Source organism: Camelina sativa, chromosome 5 (assembly GCF_000633955.1).
Source record: "Camelina sativa cultivar DH55 chromosome 5, Cs, whole genome shotgun sequence".
In the NCBI taxonomy this organism is placed as follows: Eukaryota; Viridiplantae; Streptophyta; class Magnoliopsida; order Brassicales; family Brassicaceae; genus Camelina; species Camelina sativa.
This window is the reverse complement of record NC_025689.1, coordinates 34,510,649-34,528,656: the sequence shown is the minus strand read 5'-3', so window position 1 is coordinate 34,528,656 and position 18,008 is coordinate 34,510,649. Positions and strand designations below refer to the sequence as shown.

The window sequence follows — 18,008 nt, the reverse complement described above, 5'->3', positions numbered from 1 at the left end:
GAAACGAGCACTTTGAAAATTTTGGTATATTTGAAAAATATAATTCTTAGTCATTTTATGAATTTAAAATTTGTATAAAATATTTTTTCTCGTGTTGTAGCACGTATAACTACCTTGAGACGGGTATTTTGAGAATTTTGCATATTTTTAAAAATATTTTGGGAGTTTTTGAGAATTATAATTTCTACTAACTATATAAATTAAACACACAAATGTAGAATACAAGTATTTCATCTAAATTTATTAGCCAAAATATTAATAACATTATTCTATTGATAATTATTTAAAATAAAATGGTTATAGGACATAAAATTTCTAATGGGATGGATCGATATGGGGCGAGATACGATGGGACTGGACGAGATTTAAAACTGTCTAACAAAATTACTTTAATATTTTCAACAAACATGGGCTGTCTTTGATTAGTATAGATGGATTGCAAAAAATTGTATATTTTCCAACTGATGAAGATGATGATCATGTTTATTTTCGAAACGAGTTGTGGTATTCTACATATACACCAAAATATTGATAAAACACCGTAAAAGAGTTACTAGCTAATTTTTATGAAAAATACTACAACAAGTGATATTATTTCCTAAAACTGAAGCTACTTTTTATGGATAACTATATCTGGGATAGAGGTTTCTGTTTCTTATATTACATACAACAAGTGTTGAGGGTAAATCATTTGTTGCAAATTCCAAATATACTCTTTGAGTAACCTCCAAGGCTAAATGAGTAGCCTCCAAGTCTTTTTACAATTTTCAAAGTAGTCAAACCGTCAACCAAATACAATACTAATAAGAAGATATCCATTTAATTTGTTGGCATTGGTCCTTTAAAAGATCACTCAATATAAATTATTATTATTATTGTTATAAAAGAGACTATTATTATTAAAAGATCATATTTTCAAAACTATATGATCAGAAAGAGTAACATTACTAATTACTAGCTTCAGTCTTCAAATAGAGGAATATCAATTGAACGTGCGTGTTGAATTCGATATTTTATTGAACTATCACTAATAAATTTCTTCAAGTATATTTTTCTAAAGTATGTACTTATACGGTACAATTTTTTATTAGTCAAACCGTCAACGAGTGTGACCAACCAAATAATAGGGTTCAGTCACGAACCATATAATGGGCCGGGTGAATTTTAATGGACCTAATAATTCCATAATGACATGCATAGCCTACTATGTTCAAGTAACTGCCTAAACGGTTAAAATGATAAACGAAACGAGCTAATTAAAGAGGAACGCTAACAACTGTGAACCGCAACTCTTTCATCCCTCTTTCTAACCGCACTTGCTGGATCTCTCCTCCTCCGTCCATCTTTTTGTGTTTTTTTTTCTCTTTTGTTTTCTCGCTCTTTCTCTCTCTCAAAAAGAGATGTGCAACAAAACTATAAATTGAGGGTATATATCAGGAGTACTGCGAGGGTTTCTGTTTCTTATACTATTACATACAAGGGTTGAGGGTAGATAATTCCATTTATACCCCTTAGAGAGTAACCTCGAAGTCGTAAGTTTCTAGAGACAGAGTGTGTGTTGTTGTGTTGTACAAATTGCGAATGTAGATAATGGACCGAACAACTATAATGGGCCTTTTTTCTTTTCTTTGTCTTGGTAGCTCTTTAATTATTAATTACTATGATGATGAGTTTAATAATCGAAACCATATGCCAAATTGACATGCACATGTCTGAAGATGACATTATAAGTAGTACTTCTTTAGATAACTTCTTTAATATTACATTATGCATAGGAGTAAGATTGATCAGAGCTGAAAGCATATCATCGTTCCATTGATTGAATGATCTCCTTCGATCCCAAAAGAGGTATTAGCAAGTTCATAATACTCATCTTTTAGTTTGATGACTTGATGGTACGTAAATAAAGATGTTATCTCTGACTTTGATCCGTTTTCTTTTGATACTATGTGTAACAAACTACTGATAGCTACTCTCTCGTTTATGGTAAGTCTTTTTACAATTTTCTCTATCGGTAAAAAAAAAAGTAGTCAAACCGTCGACCAAATACAATACTAATAAGAATATATCCATTTAACTTGTTCGCATTGGTCCTTTAAAAGATCACTAAATATAAATTATTATTATTGTTATAAAAGAGACTATTATTATTAAAAGATCATATTTTCAAAACTATATGATCAGAAAGAGTAACATTACTAATTACTAGCTTCAGTCTTCAAATAGAGGAATATCAATTGAACGTGCGTGTTGAATTCGATATTTTATTGAACTATCACTAATAAATTTCTTCAAGTATATTTTTCTAAAGTATGTACTTATACGGTACAATTTTTTATTAGTCAAACCGTCAACGAGTGTGACCAACCAAATAATAGGGTTCAGTCACGAACCATATAATGGGCCGGGTGAATTTTAATGGACCTAATAATTCCATAATGACATGCATAGCCTACTATGTTCAAGTAACTGCCTAAACGGTTAAAATGATAAACGAAACGAGCTAATTAAAGAGGAACGCTAACAACTGTGAACCGCAACTCTTTCATCCCTCTTTCTAACCGCACTTGCTGGATCTCTCCTCCTCCGTCCATCTTTTTGTGTTTTTTTTTCTCTTTTGTTTTCTCGCTCTTTCTCTCTCTCAAAAAGAGATGTGCAACAAAACTATAAATTGAGGGTATATATCAGGAGTACTGCGAGGGTTTCTGTTTCTTATACTATTACATACAAGGGTTGAGGGTAGATAATTCCATTTATACCCCTTAGAGAGTAACCTCGAAGTCGTAAGTTTCTAGAGACAGAGTGTGTGTTGTTGTGTTGTACAAATTGCGAATGTAGATAATGGACCGAACAACTATAATGGGCCTTTTTTCTTTTCTTTGTCTTGGTAGCTCTTTAATTATTAATTACTATGATGATGAGTTTAATAATCGAAACCATATGCCAAATTGACATGCACATGTCTGAAGATGACATTATAAGTAGTACTTCTTTAGATAACTTCTTTAATATTACATTATGCATAGGAGTAAGATTGATCAGAGCTGAAAGCATATCATCGTTCCATTGATTGAATGATCTCCTTCGATCCCAAAAGAGGTATTAGCAAGTTCATAATACTCATCTTTTAGTTTGATGACTTGATGGTACGTAAATAAAGATGTTATCTCTGACTTTGATCCGTTTTCTTTTGATACTATGTGTAACAAACTACTGATAGCTACTCTCTCGTTTATGGTAAGTCTTTTTACAATTTTCTCTATCGGTAAAAAAAAAAGTAGTCAAACCGTCGACCAAATACAATACTAATAAGAATATATCCATTTAACTTGTTCGCATTGGTCCTTTAAAAGATCACTAAATATAAATTATTATTATTGTTATAAAAGAGACTATTATTATTAAAAGATCATATTTTCAAAACTATATGATCAGAAAGAGTAACATTACTAATTACTAGCTTCAGTCTTCAAATAGAGGAATATCAATTGAACGTGCGTGTTGAATTCGATATTTTATTGAACTATCACTAATAAATTTCTTCAAGTATATTTTTCTGAAGTATGTACTTATACGGTACAATTTTTTATTAGTCAAACCGTCAACGAATGTGACCAACCAAATAATAGGGTTTAGTCACGAACCATATAATGGGCCGGGTGAATTTTAATGGACCTAATAATTCCATAATGACATGCATAGCCTACTATGTTCAAGTAACTGCCTAAACGGTTAAAATTATAAACGAAACGAGCTAATTAAAGAGGAACGCTAACAATACACTCTCTTGTTTCTTTAATTTTTTTTATTATTAATTTGTCTTACAAAGATAAAAAAATGTTATTGCTCTCCACACTTCTTTTTTGCAATTCTTTTTAACCAAAAAGGTTTATGGATAATTACTGAAAAAAGGAAGTCTTTATTAATTTATATAATAAAAAAAATCTTTTCACAAATTAAAACTTACATAAATTAATAAAATTTCGTGTTAACTTATAGAAATTTGACTGATTTAAAGAGAGAACGCTAACAATACTCTCTCTTGTTTCTTTAATTTTTTTTTTCCAAAGATAAAAACACACCGAGAGTTTTTGTTATTGACACTTCTTTTTCCAATTCTTTTTAACCAAAAAAATTATGGATAGATTACTGGAAAAAAAAAAGGAAGTCTTTAAAGCTAACAATTAATAGCAGAATATATGCTTTCCAATATTCAACTTTTCGTACGTGATCTTATACCTAGCTAGTTTTTTCGCACGCTCTTAAAACTCTTCTCTCTCTCATCCTTCTTTAATTCAATTTCTTTCTCTTTTCTTGCGCTTCAAGCATTCATAGTTTAGAATTGTTATCTTCAATGTCAGTTTCAGCTAACATAGTCGATGAGAACTCTCGCAACTTGCCAAAAGAGGTTTTAGCTTGTGATGATGAAATTGAATTTCCTATCAACGATGACGACGAAGAGTTCCCGACGACGAGTATTAGGGTTCTTTTGGTCGATGCAGATTCCAATTCTTTACTCCCCATGACGAATCTCATGGCACAGTACTCCTATCAAGGTATCTAGTTCTTTGATTTAGCTATAGGGTTTCTTTCTATGTCGACGAATTATGGTTTTTAATCAAGGGATTAGGGTTTTACGTTAAATTTTTGTTTGGTAATTGAGGGTATTACGGTTTAGTTACGTACGATTATGATTAATTTTGTGTTTCAGTAACGAAGTATGACAACGGAGAAGAGGCCATGGCTTTCTTGATGAAGAGTAAGCATGAGATTGATCTAGTACTTTGGGATTTCCATATGCCCGATATCAATGGACTCGACGCTCTCAATACCATTGGTAAAGAGATGGATTTACCCGTAGTAAGTAAGTATATACAAATTTATACCCACTGTCTTTCTCGATATTTATAGCGCGCGTATATATTAAGGAAATCTCTAATCTTCCATATGTGAATTATTCGTGTCCAGTCATGTCTCATGACCACAAGAAGGAAACTGTAATGGCATCGACCAAGAACGGCGCGTGTGACTTTCTCGTGAAGCCGGTGAGCAAAGAGGTCGTTGCAGTTGTATGGCAACATGTTTATCGCAAGAGGATGTCAAAATCTGGTTTAGATAAACCGGGTGAATCATATACGATTGAATCAGATTCGGACGAATACGAGGGTTTATTAAGGGAAGACAATCTCTATCAGAGCAACGGAGAAGGCTCCAAGAACACTTGCGATCAAAAAGAAGACATGTCTTCCGCCAAGAAACCTCGGATGAAGTGGAGTGCTGAACTTCACCAAAAATTTGAAGCAGCTGTCGAAAAGATCGGCAGCGTTGAGAGTAATTAAATTAATCACACTATATATAATCTATTTGCGTCAATAATAAGTTTCTTGATTATAACAAATATATAATCTTACCTATTGTATCTGGCAGAGGCGTATCCGAAGCAGATTCTCAAATGCATGCAAGAAGATATGAATGTCCAGGGGCTCACTAGAAACAACGTAGCAAGTCATCTTCAGGTAATCAGTATCTGTATCGAGTTAATTATACTTTAAGTTGTATTTTTTTTTTTGTTTCTTGGGCGACAAGAAACCATTAGTCAGGGCTAACAATTTTCAGCTATTGCGATGGCAGAAGTATCGTCAAAGTTCCAACAAAAAGGCCAGCACTCCGCAGGAGTCCCAAGAAGATTTTGACTGGCGTAACATTGGGCAAGATCCCCCTGATTTCGCAACTTCTAATCCGCCTCTAAGCTCGACTAGAGCACCCTATTTCATGAACGATTTTCAAGCAGCCGCCGTGCCTAGAACATCATATTTCACGACCGATCAAACCGCACAACCGATCCCGTATTTATCAAACGGTTATAACCTGCCGATGAACAACAAGAACAACTACTTCATGGCCAGCCAATTCCAGCAGCCGCTGCAACAACAGCAGTACCAATATCCTTGTCTAAATTTGCCATCCATTCTAACCAAGCAAGAATCTGGTCACGTGTCTTCAGCCATGGAAACTTCAGATACGCTCATCTATAACAACAACTCAAGTTTCCCTAATTTTGATCACGACGAGTTTTTCCTACCAGCAGAATTCACTAACAACAACAATCATGATCAGTTCCCACCTGCTGGAATGAACCACAATCATGATCAGTTCCCACCTGCTGGATTGAACAACAATCAGTTCCCACCTGCTGGATTGAACAACAGTCAGTTCCCACCTTCTGGATTGAACAACAATCAGTTCCCACCTGCTGTATTCAACAACAACAATCGTGATCAGTTCCAACCTGCTGGATTCAACAACAATTTCGATCAAACTTGTCGAAGTTGAATTCTCTTGTCTTAGGTGATCGTAGCATTTTCTATATCTACTACCCCCTGATTTTTTTTTTGTCTTGCACGTAGAGGATCTTTTATTATATCCTACAAATGTGACTTGCAATACCTCGTTACGATTTGCGTTTCGAGCATGCAATACTGGTTTTTTTTCTTTTTACTTTGGTCTAACCTATGCTTTAATATTTTAGTGATCTATAAATTAATCACTCGCGTTGATAGTGCTCACTGTTTTCGAATTACTTGCTTTTTGTGTTCGGACGCTGAGAGTTTTTCAGAAGGTTTTTTTTTTTAATAGTCAACGATATATATACTTACAGAATCCCAATTACGACGTTTTATATTGCTCTTTGCCTCTTTCCATCAACTATAAATCTAGATTCTAGCTAGACTAATTATGTATATCTATAGACAAGAAACAAAATTTACCTCTGTATATTGCGATTTTATTTTAGTATCCAGGCTCTGAACTTATGTTGTTAACTTGTGAACCGTGATCATAATGAAAATATTACTTTACTATGAAAATTTCAGTTAAAGATATATTTTAGTCGATTAACTTTGCGATGGGCCTTACGAGATTTTTCTGTGTGGAATAAGGATAAATACTATGGCCCAGTGGGGTATGTGTTCTTCGGGATTAACACAAATTTTTACGATTAATAAATTGTTAAAAGGGCAAAAAATAATAAACGTACCAACAAAAAAAAAACAAGGTTTTTTATATACCAGTTTCACTATTTCTCAAACACCCAACTTAATGTGTAGGTCATTCTCGATTTTGCTTATACAAGAAAAATAACAGCATGCAATGCTTAAGCTTCATTTGCCGACCAAAATTTCCCAAAATTCTGATATATGGATGATGAAGAGTGAGAGTTAACGATGATTCCAATTAAGAACCAATGCAATGACCACCAAAAAAAAAAGAGAGTGGAGAGAGTCAAAACACAAGAGAGAAAAGAGAGAGAGAGAGACAGCCTGGGAGAGTGACACGGAGCACATGGAACCAGCTGATTCCAGGAGAAGGTTACAGCAACTTGGCCACGTGGGGTGCCAGGAGGTACACACACTTTTGCGTTTATTCATTGTTGTTTTTAATTAAATAAAAACTACTAAATTCCACATCACCTGACACCTCGAATACTCTCTTTTTGTCAAAGAAGAAATATCATAAAATTTGCCCCCACTTTTTTTTTTTTTTTTTTTAAACGATTAGTATGATGATATTTGATCACCACCTTATCATTATGGAATGGATGATTCCAAAAATCAAACCGAGTCCTTCCGTATCACATACGCAAAATAAAATGATAATCTAACCAGAACAGAGAGGAGCTGCCACCTTTGCTAATAGAAACTATTCAATTTAAATAATACTACTTGTCTATGCTTCGAAAAAGAGAAAACGAATACCGAAACCAATGAATCAATCAAATAGATCCATCCAACTATATTGTAACAACAACAAATGTCAGCAAAAAAAAAAATACACAAGGTGTTAACTTAATTTAATCTGATTGAAAAGCAAAGTGCTTTACTTTTTTGGTTAAGAACCAACCAGAGGAAGACAATCAAACAATCAAAGTGTGACCGCATATATATCAATTTCAAAAGCTTATTATAATCAGTCCCTCCCACTAATGAAAATAAGAAAGAAGAGTCGAAGCACTAAAAAGAAACCAAAAATGATGAAGTAAGCAAAGAGACCGACACCATCTTATTTTTTTTTAAAACTAGAACGTACTACTTGTAATAGTCGTGTACTCGTGTCCTTGTTCTGCCTCTTTGGCTTTTGCAATGTTTTCCATCATATTATTCCAACTTTGAAACAAATCTTTACTCTAATTTGAAAAGCATCTCAGAAACAACTAGAGACTGTCGGTAAAAACAAAGTGTTAATTTGGATCAAACTATATAAATGGGACAGTTAATGTTTTAAGTGAAAAAAAAAAAATGACAGAATCATATATATAAAAAACATATGGTAAAAAAAAAGTCTGTACAACAAATCTGAATTCAGTATCTCCTATCTTCTTCTTCTTCTTCTTCTTCTTCTTTTTTTTCATTTTTTTTTTTGTTTATTTCAATGCACAGAACAATCGAATAGAATACAGAGGACGACGAAGAAAACAAATTCCAAAAGTCTGTAAAAATCTTAAGAGAAAGAAAGAAAAAAAATTGGAGAGAAAGAAGAAAGAATTTAATTTTTTTTTTTTTTCCAGTGAATGAAGGAGAGAATTTACCAGCTGAGAGACTATATAATATGTAAAACAGAGATCATCATCAGCGTGAGTTGTAGTGTCCATACAAATCATAAGGAGCCCAAAGAGTATCAAGTGGACAAGGCCGTCTTGAATCTAACCGGAACCACGGTTTACCACTACCGGACCAATGAAGCAAGCTAACCGGACCTGGATGTAAATCTCTACAGCTTCCTCTCACGTTATCTCCACCTAGCCCGTGCTGGTTCCACCGATGCTCAATCGGAGCCACTTCTCCTGCGAATACAAGCAAAAACGGCGGCAGTGATCCCAGCTCGTATATCCTCCTATCACTCTTCTTCTGAATCTCCATCCATTTCTCAATCACCTCCGTGTACCCCACGCGCCTCCATCTCTCTAGATCCATCACCATCACCCCCGTGTTGAAGTAGCACGGTTTCCTCCCCTCGAACGCTCCCGAGAACCGCTCGTCCGACCAAAACGCCGCCGTGAAATACTTCGTGAAGTTCGCGTGGCAGTACTCCGGAGCTCCGATCGTCTTCGATCCCAGCTTCGTCTTCCACAGCTTAGCTATGTCATCGACGACGACTAGATCGGAGTCTAGATAGATCACGCGGCGCACGCAGGGCTCGAGGAGACCAGCTAGGTAGTTTCTCGCGTAATTCAACGGCTGCTCTAGCGCTTGCCTGACGGAGGTCGAGATCAAGGTCCGTACGATCTCGGGATCGAAGTAGTAAACCTTGAACCTCAACTCGGGGAACGTCGAACGGATCAAGGAGTCTAGTCCGGTCTCGGAGACGAGGAAATGGAAGAAGACGCTCTCGGGACACGAGGAGTGTTTCAGGATCGAATGAACGGCGGCGACGGAGCCACGGAGGTACTCGAAATCGAGAGTAATGGCGACGTGGACCAAGGAAGGGTTACAGACGCCGGAATCGATGTCGGCGGCGGGACAATCGGCGGCATTGCGGAACACGGGAGCTTTTCTGAAGGAGAATCTATGGGGATTTGGATCGGAGGTTGGGAAGCGGAGGTAAGCGTCGAGGTGGTGAGAGGATCTGATGGCTTCAGCTGGTGGAAATGATTGGAGAGAAGGAGAGAGGACGATGATGACCAAAGCGGCGGAGAATAAACCGGAGAATCTCATAATCCAAAGCATCTTCCTAAAGAGGAGGAGGAGATTAATATTAATACGTTTCTTCTTCTTCTTGGATTTGAAATCAAACCACCGATCGGCGGCGAAAGAGGCGATAATAGAAGACCGGAGAAAAGCTAGGGTTCCTTTGATGTCCGCCAGAGTTTTGTAGATGAATGCATCTGAAGAAGACAAGATTGAACAAGGTAGGAATCCGCTTATTATTATGCCGTGGGATCGAAGCGACCTGAGAGAGGAGGAGAGGAATCAAATTATTATTAGGAATCTTTTGATATCGGAAAGAAGAAAAAGGGCGTAGGTTAGGAGGGGGCGGTGCTACGGTGCGCCACCGTCTGCTGTTTTACGCCCTCCTCTCCTTCTTCTCTCTCTCTTTAAGGCTCTATCTCTCTCTATCTCTATTTTAGTAATTAGACAAAAGAATAGAAGAAAGCAGCAAAGGCTAAAGGGGAGAGAGAGATGGGGCTTTCTCAGAAAAAAAGACTTATTCCTTCGATTTCTCCTTAGCCAACAAACAGATTTTTGTGTATTCTTCTTATTATTTGTATTTGTATGCCTAATCATAGAAATTTTTATGTTTTTTTTTTCCTTTCTCGACAGCCTATTGTGACCCTTATTTATATATCCCATCTCTATTCAATCTTTTGATTTTGAAATCGACTTTTATATGGAAAAAAATGTCTTCTTTTTTTTTGGTACATAAATCTTTTTTTTAAATGCTATTTACTATATCAAAATATAATCTATTCATATTTAACATAGTCTGAATATCAAATATTTAACTATTCTAGTATGTATAATCTCGATTTTAATCATTAAATTTTAAATTTTAATAATAACTACATTTATTAACTTAGTTTTAATAAACCGTAAATTATATTAATTTAATATTAATAATCACTAAATTAATTTAGTATAGTCTGAATATCAAAAATAACTATTCTAGTACGTATAATCTCATGATTTTCATTAAATTTTATTTTAATAATATTCATTTGTTTGTAATTTAGACTTTATAATCAGTAATTTATGTTAATTTAAAATTAATATGCATTAAATTAAATTAATATATATTAATTAACAGAGATTTACTGAATTATGTTTTGTTATCTCAAATTAATAACACTTTACGATTAACTTAAATATTTTTTTTCAAATTGTGTATTAATATTAATTATTCGAAATGAGAGAATTTTGATTTTGTTGACAAAAAAAAAAAAAAGAATTTTGATTTCTATTTATCATTTTATTAATAGTATATGCGAATTATTATATGTATATTTCATTCTGAATACCATGGTCATTTGCTTTATCATAAAACTCTAATTTACTTGTCTCCGATTACGAGGAAAGATACAGGCATAAATCAGTTGGCTCAATGCAATAATACCGTCTACCATTTCTGGATGGTTAGCCTCTTTAATTGTCTTTGTTATGAGAAAATAAACTACAAATTATATCTGATTCTTGACAATAAAAAAAAAAGATTTATGCCCAATTTTTGACCAAAAAAGGAATTTAATTATGATAATCATTAAATTATATTAATTTAATCATTTAATATAGTCTGAACATCAAAATAACTATTCTACTTTCTAGTACGTATAATCTCTTATTTCTTCATTAAAAATTAATTTTAATAATAACTAACCTTTAGTAATTTATATTTGTTATAATCAGTGAATTATGCTTGTTTAAATTTAATATACAGTAAATAAAACTGAAAATAAATAAATAAATAAATATCAGTTTACTAAATTATGTTTTTACTCTCAAATTAATAACACTTTAAAAACTTAAATAAAATTTTTAAATTGTATTAATTATTCGAAATTTACTAATGTTATGTTTTAGTCTCAAATTAATAACACTTTAAAATTAACAAAACCTATTTGTTTTCATTGCACTTTGATATTTATGTTAAAACAAAAAAAAAAAAGATAAATGGAAAAAACAAAAAATGCAAACCAAACGTGAACCAAAATCCTAATCAAACAGCCATCGGTTAAATTAGATATGCGGCCTATATGCATTTCTTTTTCTTATATAGCTGAACTTTATAAATAAATATACATAGGTACAAATGTCGTAAAACATTTAACTAAACCGAATAAAAAGGACAACCAAAGACTGAAAAGATTCATGAGTTTATTGACAAATACGTGATTTATTACAATAAATGATAAACTAAAATTGTTCTTCATGACATTAGCCATTTTACGTGCTGAGACTAACTACTCTGTTCGGCGGTTAATGTGTCTATCTCAACACCAAAACCATCTTTGCTTACCTTTGACCAACAACCCGGATAACCTGGTCTGGTCCGTTTAAACAAAAAGTATTACGTAGTTTAGTAGTAGTGGTGCTGTCTTTTGAGTATTACTACTTTTTCTCTTGTTTACTTATACTAAATCAAAATAATTTAATAATTTATAACGTGGAGACGAAGTACAGTGTCACTAATTACTTCTCGGCTAAATACATTTGATACAAGATTAAATGTTATCCTAATCCAGTTGGAACAAGTTATTGTTAGTTAAGGATTCAGCACACAACCAAACCAATCTTTATTACTATAATTGATTGATTCGGTAACTAGATAACTTAATTACATTCATATCGCAAGCAATTAATTAAAAAAAAAAACTTTATATCTTTATTAATGCTGATAAAAGTGTAGATCTCCATATAAAGTGAACCTCATGATTCATGATTTATGACTCATATGAGTGGTAGATAATAGGACCGTTACTTTCCTGTGAACTTTTGAACTGTATTAATTGTTATAGATTTTTCAGATTTGGATCTTTAACCGGAAACGGGACAAAATAAAACGACTTGGATTATATGTATCTGTCTATTGACTTACAAAGTTACAAATTCGTTTATTTTGGGAAATTCTTTTTAAAAATAGTTATTTAGTTTGCATATTTGACGAAACTATTATGTTAACAAATTAAACATGAGATTATACGTGAGTCACTACATATATTTTTCATTTATCACTAACGTATCATTTTGTGATTAGCATGGAGAACAATGTCGGTAACATATATACGAAGTCTATTCAAACCCAAAGACAATTATTTGTGTATAACCATCATATCAGGTACGTGTAGCCTACTTTACGCTTCGTCGTCACTTTCATCATCTTCTTTTTTTCGAAAAATAGATATATACTATAATTTTAATTTTATATTGTCGGAAATTATAAATAATATCCCAATATGACAGTTGAAATGTACCATTCCTATTTTATTTTAAATTAAAAATGGTCTTATAAGACAACTATGTTCCTTGTGAGGGACTAAAGGCATGTGCATCGGTTGGGACAGAATTTTGATCCTTTAATTATTTTATTCATATTTTGAAAGTTTCTTAAGTTTTGTGTAGCATTGGTGTAGGACAAAGTTTGGTCCCTCAAATATATTAACCAAATGGATGTTCAAGATAATCTAGAGTATTCTACATGTGTATAAATGTTAGTTAAACCACATGGGAAACACGGTCTCTCCGCCCTTTTGAACATTGGACAAGTACATCAATACAGTGGCGATCCGATGACCACCGAGCTCCAGATTGGCCTGATCGTGAAAGTAGTCAAAATGGGGTTCATATTTTTGACCATTCTCATAGTGCAATATTTGCATGGATTCCCCATTTTCTGATCCGCAACACAGAAAAACAAAAAAGAGTTGAGAAGTTGTAATCTACTAAAGGCTAAAGCAAGAAACAGAATTAGGCAACATTTGGTCAGAAATACCTTCGGGAAGAAAGGTCCACGCAGCAAGTTTTGCCTCGACATTAGATACTATATCATCCTGCACAACACAAAAACCTTACCATTCAATCCTACACAACCTCTAGAATAGCCAGATCTTGCATTCAGGCTACTACATTGTCTAAGCAAAGAAACAGAATTCTACAGTGTTGCAGGACATATACGAGTAACCGCAAACAAGTCTATCAAACAAGTAGAGTAAACTAGCCAAATACACTTCTTACAAAAGCCACATTATATACCTCAGAACATCAATCATTCTCAGAATAATACATCATAAACTCAACTGANCCTAGGCTCGCTCCATCAGGTGATCCTATCAACTATTTAAACCACATGAAACAACTCATAAACACATTGCAAACATAGCTAAAAGTTTCAAGCAAGAACAGAACATACCTCAGTTATAAGTTTAAACTGATGAACGTAGTCTTTCCCCGGGAATAGAGGCTCCCTTGTCATAATCTCAGCAAATATACAACCAACAGACCAAACATCAATCGCATATGTGTACTCAGAACTATTAAGAAGCAGCTCTGGTGCTCGATACCATCGAGTAACAACATACTCTGTCATTAACTCTGTTTCAGATGTCGTCCTTGCCAAACCAAAATCCGTAATCTTAAGATCACAGTTCGAATTCAGATGCAAATTACTCGGTTTAAGGTCACAATGTAAGACATTAGCTGAATGAATATATTTGAGTCCACGTAGAATATGATACAAGAAGTACTGCACAAGAAGAAAATAGTATATTAAACCATATAGCCGAGTTAAAAAAACCGTAAAAGATTAGAGTTACGAACCTGACAATGATCATCATTCAAAGATTGGTCTGTAGAAAGCCTTACGTTCTCGTGTTCCAAATGACGAAGTAGCTTAATCTCTCTCAATGTCCGCTTAGCATCTACTTTATTGTCAAAGGCTTTACCTATCTTCTTGATTGCGATTTCTTTGTGTGTCTCTGAATCTACTGCAGCACTAATAACAAAACCAGTATGCTCATGAATCATACATTCTAACAAACAAAAAAAAAAACAGAACAAAACGAATCAAGATTGCTCCACCACAAGCAGAAGCATAAACACTAAACACAAACAAATCAATAGGGACATGATCACTAATTAATCATCAATTAACAAAAAGATCGAATTTTTCAAACAGCCCTGATTCCAAAACCTATCAAATCAAATTAGAAAATAAGATTCATCAACATAATACTAAAAGAAACAAGGTTCGTACCAGACAAAACCGTAAGCTCCTCGACCAATAGGTCGAATAGGAGGAACATACTTGTTAGAGACTTCGAACAAGTTTCCATAGACATTGTACTGATAATTTCTTCCTCCATGAACAAGAACTCCTTTGATGTTAGTATCACCTGGATCTGTCGCTGATTCAATTTCATTCGCCATTTCTTTTTTTTTCAAATCGAGAGAGAAAGAAAAATACCGAAGAATCAAACTCGTAACGGGTTGAATTTAAGGCTTTCGAAGATGAGATCGATGATCGTCTCTCTGCAAAAAGGTAAAATAATTTTGTTGAAAGTTCGAAGCTTTGAAATCTCAGAAGAGAGAGAGACAAGTCACAAAGGGACAACGTAGAGGCTGCCACGTGTAACGGAGGACGGAGAAAAATACGTCCCTTTTTAAAGAACGTATCTTTGATAATTGTCTGATTTCTATTTAAATTTTAATTTTTTTTATCGAAGGACGCAGCAAACATATGCCGCTCCACATGCTCTAAGACGATTCATTTTACACAAGTAAACTCATATTTCACTATTGATAACAACCATGGATGGTTCATATGTCATTGTATAACTATATAATATATTTTTGAAAAAATTATTAGGAAATGAATCGGACAATTCAGTACCGAGTATGAAATGTTCCGAAAATTGTAGAATCAATAAACAAATGTTTCATATTATGTGACTTGTTTTCTTATATGGACCGACCACGATCAAACTCCATGTGCCACACAACAAACGTTCAAGTTATTCATTCATTCACTGCTGAGCTAATGGACTTTATGCTCTTTGGTCAACTCTTTCGTGATTAACTTATATCACCTGGTTTATTAATTCTTATACTATAATCAAAGGTGCACATGTACATATACGTAACATAATTGAGAGAATAAACAAATTTGCAATTAAAATTCTTTTTATCATCTCGTTATTTAGTTTCGTTAAGATGCTTTATTGAGTAAACAAAATGTTAAGATTCAACTATTTCAATATAATTAAATGAGTACAAATTTAAGAGGGAAGGCTCTAGTTATAGTGTTTTTAAAAATAAAACATTAGTAGAAGTAGTAGTGCTTGTTTTATAAATTAAACAAATCTCAACGCACGGAAACGTTGAGACGCATACATTGGATCTATATATATCGTGGGGGACAAAATAATAAAGTCCACAGTCTCCACACTACTTACTTGGGGTCACAACAACGATGGCTATTTGTATCCTAGAAACCACGTGGAAAACTCGTTATGTTATGTTCATTGCTTGCTTGCGCCATAAGTAATGAACCTAGAAATTAGAAGTTTAGGAGTTGGCAAATTACTCTACATTTTTATTAACTTCGAGACGAAAGCATAGAGGCCATATTTATTGGGTCAGGACTTGATGTACGTCGAAGATCGATCAGCAAACTTCACACCTTATGCTTACTTTTAGTACTTAAAGTAAGATTTAATCAATAAAACATTTATAATATCAATTCAGACTTTAAATGTATGGAATGAAATTAATATACCTTGCTTTCCATAAAGAAGCTATGTATGTGATGAATGAATAATTGACTCGAGGAAATAATTATGAAAGAGCCATATATTTAAACCACTTTAAGGCCCATTATAGGCTCGGAGCTTATAAGCCCAAGTACAGTATTTAAGATTTGACGCAATATGGTCATTTATTAAAGAGAATCATACACAGTCATACTCGTTCGCGATTAGTGTTAACGAGTCCAATAAGTTTGTAACAAATTACGTGTAGTAACGCAACTATTCAAATGTATAGCACCGACACAGATTAGCCCAAATATGGTAATATTCAAATGTAATATTGTAGTATATTGTCTTGTCTATCGATGAATAAACTAATTATCTGTTAGTTAGGATTATCATACATACACGTTTAGGTATCGGTATAGAGTCAATAGACCAAGGGGGTGAAGATGCTAGCTTTTATCGCAAAGGTTAGGCCCACTAGTTCATAATAACACATGATTAGGTATTTTAGGTTCTAATTTCTTAATTAATAAACTCACACACAATACACTCACATGCCTGCCGTGCTTTTCATTGAACAAAAGTGGTCAACTTAATTTCCACTTAACAGTCAACAAAATTAGATGAATTATAGGTTTAGTTTACTTATAGGGACGATTTTGATATATAAAATTTTGTACACATAAAAGACATGACTGGTACAACCGTACCGTAAATAATTACGATGTAAATGCAAACTTTTATATTTTCAACAAAACTTTGATAAATAAATGAGAAAAAAACACATTTAATAAACATTACTCTTTGGACCCACAGTCCACCATCTATTTATTTTTATCTTGTTGGTGGTACTATTTTTTTTCCTTCTTATTATGTAAAATTTGATACAGATTAAAATCACAACTTAGCCCTATCAGCAATCTCGAATTAGTATTAAACAAATTTATGATTCTTCTTATTCGTTGGAAAATTTATTACTTTTAAATTTTTTCTTAGAAAGTAAAAAAGGATAATTGTTTGTATTATTATTACCTAACAAGAAACAAGAGAAGAAGAGACAGGAACAACAGCTGGTTCAGAAGCAATCTTGTTGTTGATATTATTATTATTATTAGGTATGTCGCGGTGCACGAGATTCCCCTGAGCCTGCGCCATCAATATCGACTTGTAAATCTCCACGAGCATTTTCTCATCATACTCCTTCACTGGACCCGACCCGAATCCGGATCCACCGTATCCAGAAGATCCGACAACCCGTGAGTTAGCCAAACGCATCATCATCTTGACATAAGAATCACGTAGCCACACCAAAAACTTCTTGGGCGACGCCTTTTTCAGGATCCTCAGTTTCGGCACGATCTTGATCCTCCAAAACCGTTTCTTTCTTGTCGGATCCATTTTGACCCGTTTCCCTGTCCTTCGACCCGGTTTCTTCTCTGATGATGATGATGACCCATCAAGCTTCTCGTATCCTTTCCACCTCCGCCAGTACCTCTTCGGCGTTATCTCCATCACTCTCTCTTTATCTCTCTCGCTATCTATATATGTGTATGAGTAATAATAAAAAGAGAGACGAATGAGGAAATTAAAGAGAGGAAGATAGAGATATTGGTTGGGATCACTTTATAATAATGACTATGAGGAAGACCTAAAGGGTTTAATTAAAATCAACTGTGTAGGCAGCTGCATACACGTGATTAGTTACACGCATCTATATGTATTTGTTTATACGTTAATAATATTCGGTATGATATTGATTGACAATTTTTTC

General features: G+C 33.9%; 4 protein-coding genes and 1 long non-coding RNA gene across 5 annotated transcripts; 1 reads left to right on the top strand and 4 right to left on the bottom strand.

Annotated features, from left to right (window-relative positions):
- LOC104789853 (putative two-component response regulator ARR20) lies at positions 4,355-6,333 on the top strand. The gene is made up of 5 exons (XM_010515492.2): positions 4,355-4,556; positions 4,712-4,864; positions 4,969-5,331; positions 5,428-5,516; positions 5,632-6,333. Exons 1-5 carry the CDS (start codon positions 4,355-4,357, stop codon positions 6,331-6,333), a joined length of 1,509 nt encoding a protein of 502 aa, XP_010513794.2.
- On the bottom strand, positions 8,224-10,331 carry LOC104788597 (probable galacturonosyltransferase-like 7). The gene has a single exon (XM_010514360.2). It carries the CDS (start codon positions 9,720-9,722, stop codon positions 8,625-8,627), a length of 1,098 nt encoding a protein of 365 aa, XP_010512662.1. The 5' UTR covers positions 9,723-10,331; the 3' UTR covers positions 8,224-8,624.
- Positions 13,349-13,765, bottom strand: LOC109133150. Its single transcript, XR_002038435.1, has 2 exons — positions 13,480-13,765; positions 13,349-13,380 (listed from the first exon to the last, which is right to left on the bottom strand). It is a non-coding gene; the product is annotated as an uncharacterized LOC109133150 (long non-coding RNA).
- On the bottom strand, positions 13,770-15,124 carry LOC104789852 (mitogen-activated protein kinase 5-like; the record flags this gene model as incomplete). Its single annotated transcript, XM_010515491.2, has 4 exons — positions 14,740-15,124; positions 14,304-14,478; positions 13,897-14,229; positions 13,770-13,820 (listed from the first exon to the last, which is right to left on the bottom strand). Coding segments are annotated over exons 1-4 (732 nt in total), but the record flags the coding sequence as incomplete, so codon positions are not given.
- On the bottom strand, positions 17,165-17,876 carry LOC104788596. Its single transcript, XM_010514359.2, has one exon. It carries the CDS (start codon positions 17,747-17,749, stop codon positions 17,270-17,272), a length of 480 nt encoding a protein of 159 aa, XP_010512661.1. The 5' UTR covers positions 17,750-17,876; the 3' UTR covers positions 17,165-17,269.